This window comes from Stigmatopora argus, chromosome 9 (genome assembly GCF_051989625.1).
Source record: "Stigmatopora argus isolate UIUO_Sarg chromosome 9, RoL_Sarg_1.0, whole genome shotgun sequence".
Classification (NCBI taxonomy): Eukaryota; Metazoa; Chordata; class Actinopteri; order Syngnathiformes; family Syngnathidae; genus Stigmatopora; species Stigmatopora argus.
In genome coordinates this window covers 19330713-19352577 of record NC_135395.1, presented here as the reverse complement: position 1 = coordinate 19352577, position 21865 = coordinate 19330713, and the positions used below count along the sequence as shown (strand labels likewise).

At 47.0% G+C, this 21865-nt stretch overlaps 3 protein-coding genes and 1 long non-coding RNA gene across 5 annotated transcripts; 1 reads left to right on the top strand and 3 right to left on the bottom strand.

Annotated features, from left to right (window-relative positions):
• Positions 1-94: 94 nt before the first annotated feature.
• LOC144082020 (SLC35A4 upstream open reading frame protein) lies at positions 95-1667 on the bottom strand. Of its 2 annotated transcripts, none has more exons than XM_077608721.1 (3): positions 1515-1667; positions 705-803; positions 95-292 (listed from the first exon to the last, which is right to left on the bottom strand). In XM_077608721.1, the coding sequence occupies exons 1-3, from the start codon at positions 1515-1517 to the stop codon at positions 95-97; spliced, it is 300 nt and encodes a 99-aa protein (XP_077464847.1). In that variant the 5' UTR covers positions 1518-1667. The 2 variants fall into 2 exon arrangements, with proteins under 2 accessions (XP_077464847.1, XP_077464846.1); XM_077608720.1 differs by lacking the exon at positions 1515-1667 and adding an exon at positions 1071-1359.
• hmgxb3 (HMG box domain containing 3) lies at positions 1354-9920 on the top strand. Its single transcript, XM_077608722.1, has 21 exons — positions 1354-1621; positions 2130-2265; positions 2338-2512; positions 2760-3095; positions 3186-3293; positions 3376-3510; positions 3878-4116; positions 4187-4260; positions 4338-4409; positions 4519-4583; positions 5014-5115; positions 5189-5323; positions 5711-6018; positions 6120-6247; positions 6637-6768; positions 6874-7058; positions 7269-7491; positions 7593-7726; positions 8504-8623; positions 8720-8929; positions 9081-9920. The coding sequence occupies exons 2-21, from the start codon at positions 2135-2137 to the stop codon at positions 9609-9611; spliced, it is 3543 nt and encodes a 1180-aa protein (XP_077464848.1). The 5' UTR covers positions 1354-1621; positions 2130-2134; the 3' UTR covers positions 9612-9920.
• Positions 2878-11912, bottom strand: LOC144082024 (uncharacterized). Its single transcript, XR_013303113.1, has 3 exons — positions 11553-11912; positions 6839-7052; positions 2878-2962 (listed from the first exon to the last, which is right to left on the bottom strand). It is a non-coding gene; the product is annotated as an uncharacterized LOC144082024 (long non-coding RNA).
• An 82-nt stretch (positions 11913-11994) lies between these two features.
• On the bottom strand, positions 11995-21794 carry csf1ra (colony stimulating factor 1 receptor, a). Its single transcript, XM_077609110.1, has 22 exons — positions 21559-21794; positions 20514-20637; positions 19815-20102; positions 19444-19731; positions 19230-19366; positions 18755-18920; positions 18450-18651; positions 18231-18346; positions 18029-18140; positions 17279-17478; positions 16913-17004; positions 16700-16826; positions 16349-16453; positions 16158-16268; positions 15902-16064; positions 15751-15833; positions 15352-15455; positions 14693-14815; positions 14485-14596; positions 14192-14291; positions 13425-13536; positions 11995-13106 (listed from the first exon to the last, which is right to left on the bottom strand). Exons 2-22 carry the CDS (start codon positions 20593-20595, stop codon positions 12915-12917), a joined length of 3015 nt encoding a protein of 1004 aa, XP_077465236.1. The 5' UTR covers positions 20596-20637; positions 21559-21794; the 3' UTR covers positions 11995-12914.
• Positions 21795-21865: the final 71 nt, after the last annotated feature.

Sequence of the window (21865 nt, the reverse complement as noted above, 5' to 3'; positions counted from 1 at the left end):
TGGAACTGGAACGCAACACAAAGTCTAACGCTATAAATAAAAAGCCGCCTTTGAAAAGGAGAAGTAGCGTGGGGCTGCTGTCGGCACGTCCGAATTACTTGGAGCCCTTTTTCAAATTGCTGAAAAACTCTTTGAGGGTCCTCTCCACGTTGGGCACTTGATAGTTCTGTGCTGCGTACATGCCGGCGACGCTCCCCAGAAGTATCCCAAAGATGGCGGAAGAACGGAGTTTGGCCGCTACGTAACCTGCCAGGAAGCCCTTGAGGAACGGCGAGCCCAACAGCGAGCCGCCCTAAAAGAAGACCACCGCATGTAAAAATGGATAGAAAGCGCTAACGCTACTTGCCAAGTATTTACGTTCCAAAAAGCCTTGATGGGGACATTTTTGTTCCAAGATACGAAAAAAACTATGCGCTAAATCTCCCCAAAATTACGCCAAACGTCAATACACTTTCTGTATTATGTATTTTTGGTTGAAATTGTCATGCTGGAGTTGCTCTCCAAACACCCCGCTACTTTGTTGTTGTTGTTTTTTTAAATTAGTGTTTTTTCTGTAAGGGTCAATTGTTGAAAACCCGAATATAGTTCATTTTAAACAATAATACAGCATCAGAGAATCAAAATATAGGCCTTATGACAACGTGAGGGAAAAACTGGGTTGGGGGGTATCATCCTAAAATAGAGTAAATTAGAAATGACCATACCTGAGGAACTCCAATGGCGATTTCGTTTTCTACTCGCTTTTGGACCTCCTCTAACTGCTTTTTCAACTCGGTCAGGTCTTTCAACTGCTTCAGGGGATCCTAAAAAATAAGCATATCAAGGTTTCAGTAAAAGTACAAATCCTCCTGATTCTTAGTGTTCTTAGTATATATGCAAACAGCCACAGCATGTGCAAGACACGAGTCATTAACCGTTTTTACTGCAAACAGAGTTTAACATCACTTTATTGAGACCGCTACCGGTATCAAGTAACTTCGTTCAGAAACGTAGCCTATTTACAATTGTACACTCCGTATTTTCACTATAGAACGTTTTAATTCGAATGAATGCATGAGGGCTTCGCTCACCTTGCCATTCGCCATTTTTCCTCATCGATTTAATCAACGTTCGATTCGCTAACCTCGACCCGAAACGTTGCGATTAGTTAGGTCTGAGTAACTTTGCCCGAGATATGGAATGTATTTGGAAAAACTAAAAATAAAAGAAATTTGGATCAATATATTCCTCATTTCACTTTCACACTCTATTTGCATTTCTTGTTCGATCGAAAAGACGCGACTTCCACAGAAATTTTGAAGTCACCTTCACGTGTCAAAAACATCGACCGTGATTGGCTCGCGTTTCTGTTTTTATGTCTCCGATTGGTGTACACCCCTGGCTGCGAAAATCGCCATGTTCTTTTTTTGACAGACGGTGTGAAAAGAAGAGACTTATGCATACAATTATCTTATACGAACCCAACTCTTTGATTATGGCGTTTAGTGAATAACACTAAATTCGATCTTATTTACCATGTCCACCCGTATTGTTGTATTTAAGGTCGTTTTCGGAGGACCGTGAAGCGCTTCGGCTCACAGAAGCAAGACTTCAACAAGGAGCCATTTCATTGGACAACGCTGTGAGTTGCTGGCAGTATAGCAGTCAGGCCATTAACGCTGCTTTAAACCCTAAATGCCGGTATTTTACGTTTGTCACCGCCCCGATAGTCCCGATCGTTGACCTGAATATGTTTACCAGCGTATTGCCCGATTGTCATTGATAAGCTAGCCGAGTGTTTAACCCCAACATTTTTACTTGGCGACATGGGAGTATGCACTAAATTCACAAATCCATCTGTACAGTACATTAAATGATGTTCCCTGATTTTTCTTTTTAACGACAAGTGAGTCTAAAAAAACAAGGAAAAAACAATTAAAGTGGTAGAAATTGACAAAGTATGTAAGTCGTGTATTTCTTTCTTAACCTTTCTATTTAAAAATGTCATGCTCATCTCTCAAGTGGACTATTTACTAATATTTAACTTGTGTAAAACAAATCCAAATACATAGAAAGCAAGAGGTAACATCAGGTCAAGTACTAGGGGAATTTTTGTCAGCTATGTTATCCAATTGTTCTCTGATCTTAAGAGAAGATGGAGCCATATGAGGTGGTGAAGCTGACGGAGGAGGTGGAAAGCACCAACAACCAAGTTGAAGTGCTTACCTCCAAAAAACGAAAGCGCAAAAGTCAAGAAGAGGGTGAAGGTAGAGCCAAGAAACCCAGGTAATATTCATACACTCACAACATCCTGTCCTCGAAGAACGGGGAAAAAAAAACCAAAGAAATATCTGGCAGGTCAGCCTACCTGCTGTACTACTTTGACGTTCATCAAACGATGCAACACGAGAGGCCCAATCAACCCCAGTCGGAGATTAACAAGCGAATCAGCGAGAGCTGGAAACGGCTCAGCGTGGCAGAGAAACGCTATTATCTGGAGAAAGCCGACTCGGAAAAGGAGGGCTCGGATCGGGTAAGTCAATTCATTTCATGTAGTCGCACTTCTGGGGAAAAGTTTGGGATTCTCCGAAGCGGTCAATCGGTCACGGTGACGAAGGTATCAGAATAGTGAGGATTCTGAGCTCCGCTCAGATGGTGCAAAAAAAACTGGCTTGGAACACAACATCATTTATGAACACACTTGCTGATTATTGCCCCAAAAGAATGACTGGGGGGAAAAAAATGACAATTGTTCAATATTGATCATTTTTTTCTTCCAGTTATCCTTTAGCACCTCCAAAGACCTTCCCGGCTTCCGTAAGATTCTCCCAAGAGCTACCCGTAGTTACCTGGTCCTGGCGGACGATCTTCAGGCCGGAAGCTCTCTGGCAGAATGTCTCAATCCTCCGTTGGATGGAAACGCGTCCTTTCCGGCGTTGAGTCAAGAGCCGAGAAAGGCCCGAGTCCCGCTTCTAAATAATAACTATGAGAAAGACACAGGAGAAGTTTTGTCAGCAATTACAAGTCCGTGCGGGTCTCCGGCTTCCAAAGAAATGTCTTTGTCAGAGCAAACCCAAAGAGAAGCGACACACATGGTTGCCATCATCCCCAACCAGGTGATGATGCCTTCAAATCCATCAAGCATTCTGTATTTGTTGGACTCATTGTGAATTATATTATTATTATTTTATTTTTTTCATTTTCAGAACCAGCTTGAGCCCAAAGCTTTGGCGGCGGTCAGCACGTTGGGGCCCTTAATGATGGTCCCCATAGCAGCCAAAGAAAAGCAAAGTAGTGAGGCACCGTACAAGATGGTAAAGCACTCCCACATTTAGAACTTCCTGTGAACGCAAGCAGGTTAAATCTTCACTTGCACGTCATATAATTTTTTTCTAGGCTGTGAAGACGTACACCAGAAGAGGTCGCGGTAGGTGTGTGAACCCCGGGTGTTCTTTTGTGTACGTCACACGCCACAAGCCAATAAAATGCCCCGAATGTGGAAGTCACCTGGGTGGAAAATGGATACCCGCTGTGAGTTTTGCTTTTTAACCAATTTAATAAGCCCGAATAATTAGCAGAATGCTGTCATCCCTTTTGTAGTGCTGAAGTAATCATTAGATTTCTACACCCAACAAAACAATGTACGCTTTTCTTTTTTAAAGATTTACATGTACCATGTAAGTAGTCATAATCCATTTTTTTCATACTTTGGCTTGGCCTGTGATTATTAGTCATAAAAATGTGACTATATATACAAAATCTTTTTTCCCCTCTTCATTGCGTATTCTTGGGCCGGTTAACTAATACTTGGGTACGACTTCTAGTCGGAAAACTTAAGAGTCAAGCCATGTATTTTTTTTACTTGGCATTTTCTAAATGTTCACATGTTTGCCCACAGGAAAAGAAATCCCCGAAAAAAGACGGCCACGTTTCCACGTCGTTGTCAGATGGCAAGTCCACGTCAAGCTGCCAAAAGACGACGCAGAAGGAGCGCGCCGATTCCGGCGAAGGCAAAGCCAGTGCGAGTAAAAGACAAACAGGCTTGAAAAAGATCCACACAAGGAAACAAGCCGAACCAGCAGAGGGCAGCATCAAAACACCAACCAAAATGTGTGTGTCCCTGCAGCCGCAAATAAGGTGAGTCCATTTTTGACGCTCCCTTTGTTTTTCCTAACGCCGCTTATCCCGGCGTCCCCGTCTCGAGAAGGCACGTCAGTCTGAAGATGTGCAACCTTCAGGGGAGGCCTGTCAGACCCATCTTACCCTCGTACTGCAACAGAGGTGAAGAGAAAGCACAAATGTTCTCAAATATAGACATCTGCTAATATTACACTGATTATTTCCGTGTTTTTTTCCAGATTCAGGTTTGTTCCAGGTCTTCACTGTCCCTACACTGAACAGAAAAACACAAACCAACAAACCACTCAGCGGTACGTCCCGTTCCCATTCTGGTTAATGAGGTACCTTACCGAGTCGGGGTTACTCAACGGGAAGTTATTTTACTGAAGTATAGGGACGCTATTTTTGTTTCCAACACAGAGCTACCAGAAAGATTCTCAGGTCTCAAAGACGGCACCCTAAAACAGCTTGAACAATTCAAACAGGTCAGGCTACCCTAAAACCTTTGCAATATTCATTCATTCCCCCCCCGATGACTCGGAACTAGGGACAGTTTAGTGTACAAATAGCTTAGCATGTTTTTGGGTCGTAGGTGGAAGCCAGCATACCCGGGGGGAAAAAACCCACACGGGCTCAGAGGAAAGATGCAAACACCACACAGGAATTTGAGAACCCTCCGGGCATTGAAACAACACTCATCGGTTTTGTAAAAAAATAAATCAATAAAATCCCAATTGTCACTTGCTAACCAGTATTTTTGCCGAGTCATTTGTAGCTTGCTTGGTGTACCTTGCCTCTATCTCAAGGTCAGATGAGAGTTACAGCGCTAAGATGTAGCCACTAGACCCAATACGGTCTAATAATGACTTTGAATGTGTTAGGTGTTCTTCCAAAACTCTCTCCATTTTTTTCTAGGACTCTCCGGTCACGACGAGCCAGTCCGTTTCTTCATTATCTCAGCCGGGCATGGCCATTGTGTCGGTGGTGCCTTTTAAGCACGTCAACGTAGACAGCTTTGTAAGTATACATTTCCACAAATAATGTAATCTAGGCTTCAAGATGGGACATGTGAATTGTTTCCCCCCCAAAGGACCTGGGACTGTCCACGGCACGAGGGCGGGGACACTGCAAGAACAAGTTCTGTGACTACATGTACAAGAACAGGCACAAACCGCCCGTGTGTCCAAAATGTGGTTGTGAGCTGACCCAGGGAAAGAAGCCCAAGGTGAAAGCTGCCCGCCTCTCGTAGTATACTTCCCACTTGAAGGTTGGGCCGCACAAAAAAGGGTTTCAGTATTTTCTGGAAAACCCCAATGTCACATCGTGCTCCGTCAAGACCCCTAGGGTATTTCTTTCTTGCCTTTGCCCTGACTTGTGCCCTTTTACAAGGCTTCCTTTGGTCACAGTTTGGTTTAGAAACAAAAACAGATGAGACCAAGTCTTTTTATATGGCCATGTGAAAGATACATGACATTGTGTCAAGGAACGCTGTTTACAAATACTACAAGGTGCTTAGTTAGTTTTTAAAGAGAAGCAGATTTACCTTGTAGGGCAAGTAGATGGCTCAAAGTACTAAAGTTCTGGTTGACGTACTTGATGTTTTTGTCTTTAGTCTGTCCGAGTGGTGGATCCCTGCCAGCCCCTAAGTCCTTCTCAGAAAGATCTCCAGCGGCAATCCACCTTGCAGCTTATTCGCCATTCCCTGCAAATCCCAGAGGGCGAAGCAGAGCTCCAGGAAACCCTGGCCCTCATCCAGGATCTCAACAGTCTTCAGATCGTCTTAGTTCAACCAGGCGAGGAAAAGCAGGACGGCGCCGTCCAAACCAAGACCCTGGTGGAATCGGGATGGCCTCAGTTCTATGAATCGTCGGCCACCCAATGCGTCCTGTGTGGAAAGCCTCTTTACAAAGGAGATCAGAGGTGACCCAATGCAAACCAGGGTGCCATTTAAGAGCTCTTCTTCATTTGTGCTTCTCCTGCCTCGGTCTCACTTAACTTAACACTTAACTTTGCAAACCCAGCACGATCGCCGGACAAGAGGAGTGCTGGTTGCTTACCGAGATGTTGATCCAGACCGCGTCTCTGCAGCTCAAAGTGTGTCTGAATGCCCGTTGTCTAGCCCTGCACAGCTTCACCGACCTACATCCAGGTAACTCACCTATGGGGTCATCCTCCGTGCTCGCTAGTTTCACAACAACGGCGCTTTTAAAAGCTACCGATGTGACCCAGCGTGGGTTATGAGTGGGGATGAGGGTAAACGGGACAAAAGGAAGGTCCTCACATAACTCTTTGCACTTTTCTCAATATTTCATGTCTGTGGTCCCGTTTCTGAGCCACAATCCCACAAGTCAGTCTCAAAACAAATGAGAATCATTTGACCCTTTCAAAATAGGGCCTCAATTTGTTCTCATCTCCTGTTTTTTGCCATGTGGTCACGCATCAAAGCTCTAGTGTTTGTGAAAAACCAATGTCCTCAATTGCTCCCTCCCCCTTCTCTAGAACCACAGAAGTAGTATTTTTCTTTGGAATTCTTTGCAGGTTTGTTCAACATTGGAAACAGACTACTGGTTAGCATCGATCTCTTTCTGAAAATCAGAGGCCAAATCGGATTGGGCCATCAACCCACCCAGGCTGTCCGGACCTTATTTGAGCACATCTCCACTCACCCCGGTAACGTATGACATCAGCAGATCCACGGGAGGTTTACGTTCAAATGAAAAAGCAGGTTTGCGTTTCTTACCAAATGACGCGTCTCCTCCGCGTCGGCATCTTCAGTCCATGCGTTGAGTCCAGAAGAATCGTCCCAAATTGAAGACTTTCTCCTGGTGGGCTACTGGGCCTTTGAGAGCCTAACACTGAGAGACTACAATGATATGATCTGCGGCATTTGTGGCGTGGCGCCCGTGTTGGAGGTTTCCAGGCGATACGCTGACAATGTGCTGGAGCTCAAGAACCTAGAGGTGAGATGAGGAAAAAAAATTTAAAAATAAATAACAGATTTCAATTTTAATTAGCATTGTGAATGGTTATAATGTCTAGACCCCGAATGTAAGACGACTCCCACTCACTTTTTCAGTCTTATTTCAATGCAAAAAACACCATCTTATATTCGGGCCAATATGGTGCACACTCTTGTGGTTTTTGCATGCTAATTCCGCCTCTCTCCCCAGTTCACCTGGCCCGAGACTTCCGTGTCGGACGAAGTGAACCCGGACGACTTCTGGCTGACCATGGAGACCGAGGCCATCGAGCAGGCCGCTTTCCCCGCGGAAATCCCCATCACCCGGGTGGACGCTTCCATCATTGCGCCCTTCATCCCCCCGTTGATGAGGAGCCCCGCGGTTATCAACACGGAGAAGGACAAGCTCACGTCACAAGCACAGCTGCCCACAGGTACATTTTGCTTTTTTTAGAAGGCAGGCACGACGACTGCCCCCACACAAACCGACGAGAGCACGAAGGATGAGTGATTATTTTTTTCCCTCCCCTTTCAGGAGCTCCGTCCATATTGGTAAGGCTCATTCACGACGGCGAGTTGAGGCCCGACGAGATGGAACACCTCGGCGAGGACGAACTGAGAACGGTCCTAGAGCGCTGCGGGTTGAGCGTCGCTCCGGCCTCCACCAAGGTGGGTTTTCCGCCGATATACCGGCGGGATTTTTGCTTTCTCTTTGAAACCATTGCTCGTGATATATGGATTCAATTGGCCTTTGTTTGAAGCAAAACAGCCCGTCAGTTGACTTTTGCTTAGAATCGTTAGTAGTAGAAGTGGCAAGATGTTGTAGAAACATGAACATTAGCTTTAGCGTGCTCCCCATCATCATCCCATTTTCTATGAAATCTTAAACACATTCTGAACATCCGATTAGACATGTCAAAACAATTACGGTCCATATAGAAAATAAAGTGAAAAGATCCCAAAGCTTTCCAATAACAGTTGTTGATTGTGTCAAGATACTCCCGTTGTAAGAGTTTCTTCTTTTTGGATGGCTGCCGGAAGGGAAAAAGGAAACGGGACGGCTGGACAGTTGCCTTTTTGTCAATGCTCCTCCCTCCAGCATCTTGTTTCCTGATTCCTTCTTGATCAGTAGGGCTCTGACATACAGAATGGCAAATTGTCTCTCCGACTTTGAATCGAGAGCATTCATTTGAAAAAGGGGATATCCCCCGCCTCGGTCATTTTCCAACAAAAACCCACCGCCAAACTATTTTGGAATCGTGGAGCAGTTTATATGGGAAACATTGATTTGACATACGAGCTCGGGTCCCTGAATGCTTTAAGCTCATATCTCAAGGTATTACTGTACTAGTTTGAAACAGCTTTTGACAATGAAGAGAGAAAAAAAAAGAGGACAGAGTATTGTCCACCCCGTAATAACCCCTCCCTACCTCCTCCACCTATTAGAACGAGCTGATGTCTTCCCTGGTCTCCATGTGCACGCACGTTCAAAGCGGCCTCCCCACGGGCCCCCGACCCCCCGGGCACCTGACGGCCGGCAAGCTGTGCAAGGTTTGCCCCCACGAGGTAAAAGCCGGCCGGCGTGCGCGTTTGCGTCACGCGCCGAGCCGCCGACGGGGCTGACGGGCCCCCCCCGGGTCTCCGCCTCCTTTTAATGGGCAGGTGGTGTGCGGCTCCAAGTGCTTGGTGAGAGGAGAGACGGCTCGGGACCACGTGGACCTGCTGCTGTCCTCCCGTTTCTGGCCCCCGGTTTACGTGGGCGACTGCGCCCGACAAGTGGCGCTCTGTACGGACATGCAGTACCCGGGAACGGCCGCCGGGATGTGGGGCAGAAATCAGGGCTGCTTCTCCGAGCCTTTCCAGAAGCCGGAGGTGGGTCGACAATTTAAGTTGGGTTTCAATTTCCTGACTCCCAGTCCCAGTTCAAAAAGTTACAAAAGCACTTTGGGACTCGAGCCGGGTTCTCAGTTCTGCATTTGCGTCTAAGACCACCTTTTTGCCTTTTGCCGTCTCGGCTCCCCAGACGGTGTCGTGCCCCGAGCTCGGAGAGACGGCGCACGACGTCGAGCCGTCTGCGACCAAGGACGACGGCGGGGCCGTTCACCCCCGGACCGGATCTCCCTGGCGTCGTCTGGCGCACCCCCCGGCGCCGTCCGGTAGCCACGAGACGGCTCCCCCGGACCACCACTCCATGGCCCTGTGCAAAGACCTGGAGCACCTGGTCGGCGCCGTGACGCAAATCACCCACGGCGGATCGGACGGGAGAGAAAGTCCACGGGCCCGTTTGAGGACGCAGCGCGTGCTGTTCCACAACCCGGCGCACTACTACCTCTACAACCGCCTGCTGGATTTTCTCTCCAGTCGGGACATCGTCAACGAGCAGATCGAGCGGGCGCTGAAGGCGTGCCGGCCCGGAGAAGTGGTGGTCCGGGACGCGCTGTACCGGCTGGGCGTGGCCAACGTGGACCTGGCCCAAGAAGGAGAGCCAAAAAGTGGGGCGGAGGAGGTCCGGGGAGGGACGGAGATGGCGTACCAAGTGGTGCTGCCCGAGTGAAAGCCGACGTGAATTTCCAACGTGACGGGAATACAAAAGTAGGAAAAGTTCTGTCCAATGGGACACTGTGGGAATTTGAATATTATAGAAGGTTGTCAGTCATCCTCAAATGGCACTTATTTTCATTTCAGGTCAAGCGGATCGGTTAAAAACATGATTATATCTACATTATATACATGATATATCTTGGAATTCAACGGCTGCGTTGTTTGCAGTCAATAAACTCATGCTGGAGTACACATTTAAAAAATATATTTGAATGAATTTTAACATAGGGTGAATGTTCTTTTGATCACAAAACAGTCAGTTTACATAAATGAAATATGGAACTTTTTTTAAATTATAAATGACTGATCCAAAGGGTACTTAAAGGCAAATACTTGTACTTGATGTCAACCTTTTTTACATTTGGTTTAAATTGTTTTGGTTTGTTTCCAGTACACAGCGCAAATAAAAACTAATTTAATCTTGTAATATTTTGTTCTATAATAATAATCGGACATAGGCCCTGTCGTCATCATCATCATCAACAACAAAAGCCTAATTGACATCACACCCAGAAACTGCGTATGACAAAATTGGTAGTGCTTCTCCATAAGGTGCGTTTTCTCGGCGAAAGACCTAATAAGTGATAGTTTCGGACTCGTAATTTGGCATTCTGCCGTTATGGATACATCGCATCACTTACCTCTCACTGTCTTTCACTTACCTTCAGTCAGCCAGTAGGAGGCAGATGACCACCCAAACATCTTTTCATATTACCTCACCCCGAAGTTATTACACAAAAGGGATTGTGTGTTGTGTTACCGCAAGTTCTGATGGATGTGGGGAAAAAAACTGTCCTTAAGCCTATTTGTTTGTACTTTGTGGGACCTATAGCGTCTGCCAGAGGGCAGCAGCTGGAACAGATTGTGACCAGGGTGGTATGGGTCACAATCTGTTCCAGCTGCTGCCCTCTGGCAAAAATCAAATCAAACATTTCTCTTTGGTTAAAATGTTCAATTGTTTTTTTTGTTTGTTTTTTTGTAAAAAGCCCTGTGTGAGGAAAATGTACAGTTTCTTTTTGTGAAGCGGAAAATAGTCTGCTTGCCAGTGGTGATGATGTCTTCAGTTAATCATTTTATCTATTATTTATTTCATGTTGCACAGGAACTTTTGATTTGAAGGTCAATTGATAAAAATAAAGACGCTTGTCAAAATTTCTGCAGGTTTTATTCTTTACTTTTCATAGTGTAAGGAGGGAGTTTTCTTATTTATATTACACAACAGAATGACAAAAATACCTCTTTTCTTATAAAGTAAGGTAACAATTACTTTCATATTTGAATAAGGAGGGAAGTAATTTATTTATTGCCAGAAGTTAGCCACACACCAGTATCACAACTGCCATCAACATACCTGTCAACTTATACGTTTTGTCATATTTTATACTTGTTTTATCATTTCCACTTGTGTACGCCGTATAACAGCTTTTGTACGGGAAGAAACCTTTTTTTTTAATTACGTTTTTTTGTCAAACCGATCTCGTTTTACCCATTTCGCCTCTAATCCGGATGGTTTCTGTGACTGTCAGCAGAGGAAAACAGCAACGTCGACTGCTAATGTTGTCATGCTTCAAGCATGATATGCGCATGCGCATTCCTCTTTGACCCGTCCGCCTTTTCACTTTAGAAATATTTTTCACTTTGGATAAAATTTTAAGACTTAAGTGCGACCTATGGGAGTAAATATGTGCCCCGGTGCATTTGTAGGGTTTGTTAACGCTTAAAAAGGGGAATTGCAATCATTAGTAAGGGTAGCAGTTGGCCGAGGTTGACAGATATGCATCACCAGGTGGATTTTTACTACCCATAAATGATCTAGCCACAACATTTAATTCTTAATATCAATACATAAAACATCTTAATAAATGGCACTAGAAGCTGCACAAATCTGACTTACCTTATTTTTCACGTCTGTCCTTGAGGTAGTCCGGCATCCATTGAGTCCAGAAAACTCGCTCACAACTTTAGCTTCGCTGCACGTTTTCCACAACAAACCTTTCTCACTCGAAAAACAAAAGATGTGCCCCGGTTTCAACGCTTGTTCTTCTATTTGCACATTCTACGACAGCCATTCCAACTTAAAAGATACACCGTTCTTTTTAACGCTAGCTTGGGGAGTCGACGTACCACATTCACGTTAGCTGAGCTAGCTAGTTAGCATTAGCCTCATGCGCAAGTACTGTCAATGCCGTGATTGGCTGCGTAGCGTGATTGCATCGTAACCAATGATTGGCTGGACACCTTTGCAGTGCGTTCACTGTGCCGGCTAGGACAGTGTCAATTGCGCACTTTGTTTGGAACATTGGTCAGGGGAGTCAAAAAAAAAACACACACCAAAGTTTTATTGTAAAGCTTTTATTGGAATCAAATATGCAGCTTATTTAAAGATTGTCTCTCTCACACACACCAAACCAACCAGGAACTCTGCATTCATCACAATCCAGACGACCTCTCCTGAACCCTGAAAATAAAGATGCTTCTCAATATACACCAGGAGAAATATACATAATGGGGAAGCTGCTTTGCAATGCATTGTGGGGAAACAGCGCTCACAGTTAGCATCGTTTCATACGTCCTCGGCAGTGAAGGCTGACCGCTACATATCAAAAGTCACGTTTACTATATGGAACACATACAAAAACATTCACATTGTCAAGCAGAAAACACTAGTAAGTATTGGATTGCCTATCTATCCGTCCTCCATACCCGTCGGAATGGCTCTTATATGGTCGCGAACCTGTGGAAAATGGATTTAATGGAAGCGTCGCACCCAATCACATGTCGCCACGGTCACTGTAACGGTGTCACAAGATCCCCGCCCGCCGCCGAAGCGTGACGGGCAAAAAAACAACGTTGTCATTCTTTGCCTTCTTCACAGTCTCCATTGGCAGAAAACACACAGCAACAAAAAAACAGGTCGCTCAATTACAGTGATCGGAGAAGAAAAACTCCCGTATCTACAGCGCTTTTTACACTCGTTAGCTTTTCCACGTTCACATGGGCAATATATTCCGAGCCTATTCCTAAATTTTGAAGACGCCGTTGCTGACGTCCGAGGCGGGCGGGTTTGCTATTCCGCTGCGAAAAAAACTACGGCATGAACGTCCATTTAAAAATGAATGAATAGAGCGTCAACAGCAGGATTGGAACGCAGAAATGTCTTTTTTTGATCAACTCCTGAAGAATGATAGAGTAGGGTTTGGGCAATGATGGTTTTCCGGCAAGTTTGACGGGATTTTTTTTGTCGGCGATGTGGTTTTTAACAAAACTGGTAGTTGTTGGCCTTGATTAAAGGCTGCTCCTCCTCCTCGGAGTCACAGGACTGGTCGCAGGGTCCGTCACGGCGCTTGGGCCGGTCACGGTCGTCGGCTTCCGTGACCTGCCGATGATCTCCTGCCGCTTGTTCCTCCTCCTCCTCCTCCTCCTCCTGCTCCACGTTCTGGTAAATAAGCTGTGGGAGCAACACAATGCAGGCGCTTAACTTGAAAGTCAAGAAAGAACAAAGAGATCGGCACATTTGTCGGTCCGGAAGAAAACGGTCGGACACGATGCCATTTCAAAGAGGAAGGGAGTCATCGCATCGGATTGACAGAACGCGTGATTAGATCAGACCAATTGGTTAGTCTGGATGGGTCACGGTGGCCAGCCGTACATTTTCCAGATAGTAGTTTATCCTAGCAGAGCCCGGATTTGAACCCTCCACCTCAAAGCGGTGACATGGCGAGGAAGCGTAGTCGCCCCCGTAGGCAAAGTTGCGGTGGCGGCTCACCTGTTCCTGCTCCTCTTGTTGGCCGAGTTGCCTTTGGATCAGCTGAGTGATTTTGCTGAAAGTGGGACGTTGGGTGGGCTCCAGATTCCAGCACGTCTTCATGATGTGGTAGCTGGCGTAATAGAGCCAAAAGAAGGAGGGTCACTTTTTGACAATTTATTAAATTCCTACTCTAAAGGTGCTGCTTTGTATATTATGAGTGCCTTGACCAAGGCTGCGTGATCCATCACGTGTCATCTGTAAAGTGCCGTGAAAAAAATTAAGTATTTCCATAGAGCTTCTCAAAAGTGAGGCCTGCGTGCTCTCTCCCAGGTTTTTTTTGTCACCAATAATGTACAAAAAAACGGAGATCCGAGAAGAATTGAACAGAGCATGTTAGACCGTTTAACTTGAGCAGCCCCCCCAAACGGCATACGCAGTCCACGAGGGAGGGTTAATGCGGCCGCCATTTCATGCAGAACTTACAAGGAAATGTTGACACGCTTAGACAAGAGAGACTTGTTCCCCGTCTGAGTGTGTTTTTTGGCCGGCGTGAAATAGCGCTTCCACGGCCCACCAGCACGGCGGTCATGTGGCTAAGAGGCAGAACCGACGCCTGCCTGCCTGACTCACGCAAGGACAGCCGACTTTGGGGAACTGACTCACAACCAGTCTCTGTCGTTTCCGTGGCAAAATTATTCCGGGCCGCTGCAAATAAGTATACGCGCTCGCTCGATAGGAAAACGCCACCCTGCTTTGTTTTCCCATTTCATTGGCGGTTGGCTTACATCTCAGGTGGGGCAAAGTCTGGCTGACACATCTGGTAGCCCCGTTTTAGCATCTTGTAGAACTTGGAGTCCACTCCCATGCTTGGATAAGGGCTCTTACCTAAAGGAACACAAATGATCCAGGAAGGTCAACAACAAAAAAGAGAATGGATGTCTATTTGTCTGTGATTGATTCTGATTCGAGCTGTAGCAATATATCCAAATGGCCATACTTTTGATTCCCAAAAAGTTATCCTGGGGTGTTTTAAGACAAAACTTTGCACGGAATGTGAATACGGCGTCTTCTCACCCACCCAGAGAGAAAATCTCCCAGAGGAGGATTCCGTAGGACCAGACGTCACTTTGAACGGTGTACACGCACTCGAAGATGCTCTCCGGCGCCATCCACTTGACGGGCAAACGGGCCTGTAAACACACACACACACACACACACGGCGCGTTCCATGGGTACGTACGCGGGTGAGCGCCAACGCACGAGCAAGCGGGCGGGCGGGTGCTCACGTTGCCCTTCACCACGTAGTTGGAGTCGTTCATGATGTCCCGGGCCAGGCCAAAGTCGCAGATCTTGGCCACTCGGTGGTCCGTCAAAAGCACGTTTCGAGCGGCCACGTCTCGGTGGATACACTGCGCACAACAAAGTAGCTCTCGTCTTGGAAATGCCATTTTTTTCATGTTGGAACGCGTTCACAAAGAGGATTTAAAAAGCGGATTGCAGCATGGCCTAAACTCGTGACCGGACGTTTCGTCGAAAGACGTTTGGTCCCCGGACGTTTGGTCGACCGGACGTTTGGTAGAACGGACGTTCGGTCGCCGGGTTCCCTCGCTGTCAAATTATGACAGAGAGTTTACTGTTGATATTTTGATATTAGATATTTAGATATTAAACTCTCTCTCTCTCATGATTATAATTTTGAGAGCTGGTTTCAACAGTAACAACCCGGCGACCAAAAGTCCGTTCTACCAAACGTCCGTTCTACCAAACGTCCAGTCGACCAAATGTCCGGTCGACCAAATGTCCGGCCGACCAAACGTCCGGGGACCAAACGTCTTTCGACGAAACGTCCGAGTACCGCCTAAACTAGATGTGATGTTTTGAAAGTGTAGCAGGAAGCCAATGGTGCGTTGTCCAATCATATCATGGAGAGTGAAGCAAAACTCACATTCTTGGCAGCCAAAAAGTCCAAGCCTTGAGCCACTTGATAAGAAAACCTCAACATGTCGTCCAAGTCCAAAGGCCATTCTCCGTGTTCCACGTGCACGCCGTCTAGACACGGATCCCGTCGTGTTAGCCGCCAGTCAAGCCATCTCCATTCGTTGGGGTAACAATGACTTGTAAAATAGCTTATTTTGCGGACCGTAAGTCACATTTTTTTCATGATATAGGTCGCATTTTAATTTAGAATCTGACCGTTGTTCCTGGTTTCTGATAAGATGAAAAAACTGCCCCGCAAAAAAATGCGACTTATACACCAGTGCGACATATTTCCGTCTTTTTTGGCTTTCAATGTGCATTTTTGTGTGACTTTGAGTCCGCAAAATAGGCCGAGTGCCAACGTTACTTGGGGGCGGCTCGTTGTTTGGCAGCTGGCATGGCCTCATCTCCAAGTAGCTACTGGACGACGCGCTGGAGATCCCGCTGTCGCTGTGGTAAGAAGAAGCCGGTAAATTTGGTGGACAAAGCTCAGATTCAAACAGCGTTTGGTGGCATACCTTCTTATAAAAAGTTTCTGATTGCCGACGTTCTTATAGTCGCTGGAGTTCTCCGTTAGCTCGGCCATATTTGTGACAACGCACCTAAAGGTTTCCGCCTTCTGGCGCAGGAAATTGAGGAGGTCCCCCAGGCTGCAGTACTCGGTGATGACCAGGACGGGCCCTGAGAAGGAACAAATCAGCAATGACGTCCACCAAAACACGAGTGTGTGTGTTCCTTCGTGAGGAGGTGGGCTTCAATCTCTCTCACGGCTACCTCCATAGGTGCAAGCTCCCAGTAGATTGACAATGTTGGTGTGATGTCCCAGGTGACTCAAGATCTTCAGCTCTGACATCAGCGCTTCTCGTTCATCCGAGTGGGCGCTGGCTTGAAAGGGGAAAGGACGCATTAGGCAACTTCACGTCCCCGGCGCGTAAAAAATGTATCGCCATTTGGGGGACAGCCACCTTTTAGCATTTTCACAGCCACGCGCATCACGTTGTCTTGCTCTCCCAGGCCAATGGCGGTGGCCTCCACCACTTTTCCAAAAGCTCCCGCGCCCAAGATCTTGCCTGCAAATGGGATTTCGTTGGATTTAATGGCGGACGATGATCATCGTTTGCATTTACAGCGAATTGCCTCCTTTAGCCATCATTTAGCAATGCTTTTCAGTCGAGGATGACGAAACCTAAAGGGGCAACTCTTGGGACGGTGGAAAACTGAAGAGATCAAGGTAGAACTTTTGGATCTGCATGTAGCACACGCTCTCTACAATTTGATCTCAAACATACGGGGCGGGGTAAAAACGTGCTACCGACCCAGCTTGAGTTTGTCCCGTGGGAACTCCCATTTGTCGTTGTACGGCAGTTGCGACGGGTCAACGAAGGTGTAGTTGTTTCCGTCCCTGGCGTCAATGATCTTCCAACGGATCTCGTACCTGGGTTTCTGGTTAAGGGGGGGACGTGGAAGAGCGTCATCCGGTTAAGCCACATTGAAACGCTCATCTTTTTGGATCATTTTTGCTTTCCTACCTGCTTATATTTGTAAAAGAGAAAGACCAGAAGCAGGAGGAGGATGGACAGGATGCCTGCAGATCCGGTCAAGGTGGAGGTGAAGAGTTTGTCTACGTGGGCGGAGAAAGATCAGGAAGTGGTGGTGATGTTTGGAAAAGACGTTCCCGTGATTACGTATGGACCCATAAGACATGTGATCAAATTTAAGAGGGCTTCCAACTATACCAACATTAAGCTCTGCGGTAAAAGCAGCCGGCTGTGAGGAAAACAGGGATTTTGGTGCAGAACATAACATGCGGTTTAAGTCACGTCCTTGTGACCAAGCCAAAAATCAATCAATAAAAAGTCACAAGTTGAAAACGGCAATTCCGATAGGCTATTCACCAGAAACTTCCATGGCGAATGTGTCGCTGCTGACTCCGACGAGGTTAAAGGCCACGCACTCCACCGTCATCCTCCGGCTGGAGGGTCCCACGGTCAGAACGCTCTCCACCGCCACCGCCCCGTACTCTTCCCTCTGGACCTCCACCGTCAGAGCTTGCAGGGGCGTGGCCAGTTGCATCCCCGTATTGCTTTCGTTACACCTGCCTCCATGCAGGTAATAAGTTAGATTTTGAACTAGAAACAGTGTGTCATTGAGGGGGTAGGTAGCACAGGTTATGGAGTCATTAACAGATCATCGAGTCATACCTCTACTTATGAAATATTCAGGTTAAGAAAAGGCTTGTTTGTCCCAGGATACCAATAAATCCAAGTCACAAAGCGTCAAACAAAAACGTAAATACATTTCCTGGATCTGGTACTAGTAGAATATGTCTCTACTTGGGAAATATCCACCAAACCACTTCTGGAACAAATTCATTTGGTAAACAGTGGTACCAGTGTACTAGAAAAACTCAGTCAGAAGGCAATGTCGAATCTTATCCACAGCTCTCTGCTTGTCTTTTTTTTTGGTCCATAGTTGGAGTCAAATTGTGAACATTTTTTTCCAAAACAACATTCCTTTCCGATCGACCCCTACCGCTCATTCCCACCAAAAATAAGTGGCATTTCCACAGCGTGTCTGCCGCCCGCCGTCCATGACGTAAAACATTTTGCATTGCTTTTTTTTTTTCGATGGGCGAGGACACTCACGTGGGACGTATCCCGAAACATTGGTACCAGATGATCCTGGGGGCCGGATAGCCAAAGGACGTGCAAGTCAGAGTGGTGACGTTTTCCCATCGCACCATGGCGACCGGTCTCTCTGCCGTTGAGAAGAAAACAGTGGCGATCAACATAAAGCGCTTCATCGGGAGCGGCGAGTTCAACAAAAGCGCTTGACCACGTCACTTACGATACATCTGGACTTGGAAGGTGACGGAAGCGTTGGCCAAATTGCTTCTGGCGGTAAAGGTGTACTGGCCTTGCTCCTGGGAATTCATTCTCTTCAATTGCAAGGTAGCGTGATATCTGATTGGGGGGGAAGAGGAGAATATTACATGTCCTGGTCACCCGTCTTCACAATTTCCTGGCCAAATGAATGGAAGGAAATCAGTAGGAAATCCAAGGTCACCTGTTATTATAGCGGACGAGTTTGTTCTCCTGCGCCGACGTGCTGGGAGACGTCGGCGTTTGCCAGCTGTGCTCCACGATCTGAGGGTACGCCTCCACGAGCACCGTGAGCTCCAGATCTTCTCCTTCGTTAACCTCGATGGCGAGACCCTTGTGGGTCAGCTTGGGGGGAATTTGCGGCAACAGGCGGATGTACGGCTTGTCTGGAAGAATTCATTCCCGATCAGATCACTCCGAGCTTTTACACGTACACGTCTTTCATCCCCAGACCAGAAGGTTCGGCTTGGAGGGATGGAAAATTCTTACCGACAACCAGCAAGTACGTTGTGGAACTGTTCAAGCCCGCCTCGTTGGTGCCGACGCAGGAAATGTTGCTGGTGTCTGCCAGGTCCACGGCGGGGATGGTTAAGATGCTCTGAATATCCAGGCGGTTTTCCCCACTGGAGCGGACCCTCTCTTCGATCGTGGGTTTCTAAAGGTACGTTGGAACAAAACAAGAGTTTTGCCAGACACAAATAACCAGAAACTGTACGTAACCATTAGAGGCGTGGACAAACTATTCCACGGTGGGGCGCGGTCGGTGCGGGTTTTCATTCCAACCCAGAAAGAGGACACCTTTTCACTAATCTGGTGTTCTACAAGTCCAGTCAGGCGCTTCTCGTTTTGTGCAGAAATCTCATTGGTCAAAGTGTCTGGGCAGGATGGGTTGGAAGAAAAACCAGCACCCACAGCGGGCCCCGGAGGACCGCTTTTTCCCACCCCTGGATTCGACTGTACGGACCGATTTGGTGGTGTAGATCCAGGTGACGTTGTAGTTGAAGTTGGGATTGTGCGTGGAGCAGAAAATCTTGACTTCCTCCCCGGCGATACGGATGTATTCTTCCGTCTCCAGAAAGACGTAAGGAGGGAAGCGGAGCTCTAAAGAAGGTCCGAGTGGTCATGAAAATAAGCTGCGGGTATTGACCGAACGTACGTCGCCCCCGCGCCGGTCTTACTCTGGATGACGTTGATGGAGAAGGCTTTGGAGGTGCGCTCCACTCCGTCCACCTTGGCCGTGCACACGTAGTCGGCGTTGAAGCTCGGGTGGAGGCCATGGATGAGGATGCCGCGGTGTCGATAGACGGTGAAATTCATCCCCGGCGGAACGCTGGTGCCGTTCTCCATGCGCAGACTCATGTCGGTGGCGGCCGGGTCGGTCAGGAGGCACGGCAGTAAGTAAACTTCACCCTCTTTTTTCACAACCCTCAGCAAAGTGCTGCTGGTCCAGAAGACGCGGTTCGGGTCTGGCACGGGGGAAGCAAAGGATCGCAAAGGGGATTTGAGCGCAAGGCGACGTGGCCGACCCGGCCCACGTAGGCGAGCTCACCTTTGACAAAGACGTGAACCGACGAGGTCAGATTTCGATGCGACGTCCCGCCGACGTAATAACACTTGTAGGTGCCGGTGAATTCGGCCGAGGGGCGCAACACCTTCAGGGTGCAGACGTTGCCTTTACCTCGGGACGTGTAGCGTTTGTGTTTGGCCAGCCTGGGTTGCCAGTTCACAGGCGCGTCGCCCTGGCACTTGAGATCCAGCGGGGTGCCGGATTTGACCACGACCTCGGTACCCGACACCAGCCTGGAGTTTAATCGGATGGCCGGACGCCTCCACTCGGCTGGGAAAGCAGAGTTCGATGAGACAAGGTTCCCGCACGCCATCTTGTTTATTCCAAGTCCAATTGCAATCAAGTGGGGATCTTGTGTTTTTAACAGGAAAACGAAGCTCTATTTCAACGGTAACGCTCTTCCTTTCCCAGCCAAACTTGTGTGGAGCCACTCATCTCCACATTCTAAAGTAATGCGGTGGAACGCAAAACCAATCGAGTTCGTCGGAATGAGCCCGACATCATAGAGGCGCTTGTGTGCTAATGCTAAAAACATGAAATTGCAATTAGGAGTGGAGCGCCTCACAATCTCATTCACCCCAGTTTTATGATAAGACGGAAACAATGGCTGAATTGAAGGAAGGAAAGATTCCAGAAAGACGTTGTTAAGTAGCGTATCATTTCTTCAATTGCCAAGCTTACCTGAGGCGACAGTGACTACAGATCCCAGCAGTAGAGTGAGGAGAGACGGCATCCCGAATGATATCCAACGCAGCGATTCCATCGGGATGTGCGGGAGTTGGACGCCGCGACGCTCTTTCCAAATCTGTAGCGTGCGAGACAGGCAAACCACATCAAAAGCAGAAATTTGACTCATCGCTATTCCAAACTTGTTTTTTTGTTTTCTGGCTCCGTTACAGAGGCTATCCTGTATTTTCCGTCACGTGCCAACAAGTGTCAAATCTTAAAGGAAGTCTCTCTTCCTAACTGTGGTGGTGGTGGAATGAAAGGTGTAGTAAAATAGCTTTTTGCCAACACCATTGGAAAAGATGAGGCAGTCTTTAGTTACTGTATTGCATAACCTAACTGTGAGAAATATTAATTCTTGTTTCATGTTCGATATTAGTAGCATTTGTAAAAAAAATGTTTGGATACTTTTTGCGTCTAAACATCAGCATGGCAGATGTGCGGCATTTCTTGCAGACATTCTTTTTTTGCACTACGGGCCAAGGAAAGGCTGGATTTGTCGTGTTTTGCTACACTACAATAAAGAGTACAATAAAAGACAATGGCTTCATTTCATTTTTCCCCCCCAGTAATATTACAGTAATATACAGTTAGTAGAGGAATTAAAATGTAATTAGAGAACAAGCACAACTACTCACTGAAAAAAAGACATTTGAAACGCCGTAGAAAAACTAAGTCCACATATTTAAGTATACCTAATTTGTGCTTAACATGGTAAATTAAAATAAAAAGTGGACAAACATTTAAGGTATATTTGTTTTCATTTATCATTATTTGACCTATGACAGGAGGGTTGATTGGGGTTTCCCCCCAAAATGCAAAAGTACGCAAAAGTAGAAGAGCAAGCTTTAGAAAAAAGGTAACCGTCTTTTCCAATTGGGTCCATATATTTCCATAAATAGATGCTTAATAAGGCGTTAAAGGTCATAAACAAATGTCAAAGGTTCCCCCTTGAAGCCGTGTTGACATCCTCTTGCCATAATAGAAAAAAATGACTCACTTGTGGTGGTTTCCTAGCAGAGAAGATGGCCAAAATGCAAGTCTCCCAGTTTGAGCATCAGGAGTAGTCTCCTTCTTCTTCTTCTTCTTCTTCTTCTCCTTCCCGCTTCCTCCGCCACTCATGTCACACAACAAAAAACAAGCAGTTGGCCAAGACAAGTGGACGGCGCGGCCGCGCGAGGGGCGGTTCCGCAAATGAGGCTCCGCCAATTACCGCGCCGTCTCCGATTGGCCGAGTCGTGCCGAGACGGGGGAGGTGGAGAAGGTGTGACCGATCCGGGTGGCCCGCGGGCTCTTCCAGCTGCGGG

Coding starts and splice junctions, on each gene's coding strand:
- LOC144082020 (XM_077608720.1), bottom strand. Junction 293..704: donor TCGCCATTGGAGTTCCTCAG/GTATGGTCATTT, acceptor GTCTTCTTTTAG/GGCGGCTCGCTGTTGGGCTC.
- hmgxb3 (XM_077608722.1), top strand. CDS start 2,135: ATGGAGCCATATGAGGTGGTGAAGCTGACGGAGGAGGTGGAAAGCACC. Junction 2,513..2,759: donor AAAAGGAGGGCTCGGATCGG/GTAAGTCAATTC, acceptor TTTTTCTTCCAG/TTATCCTTTAGCACCTCCAA. Junction 7,059..7,268: donor TGGAGCTCAAGAACCTAGAG/GTGAGATGAGGA, acceptor CTCTCTCCCCAG/TTCACCTGGCCCGAGACTTC.
- csf1ra (XM_077609110.1), bottom strand. CDS start 20,595: ATGGAATCGCTGCGTTGGATATCATTCGGGATGCCGTCTCTCCTCACT. Junction 18,141..18,230: donor CTTCCAAGTCCAGATGTATC/GTAAGTGACGTG, acceptor TCTCAACGGCAG/AGAGACCGGTCGCCATGGTG. Junction 17,479..18,028: donor TGTTTCGGGATACGTCCCAC/GTGAGTGTCCTC, acceptor GCATGGAGGCAG/GTGTAACGAAAGCAATACGG.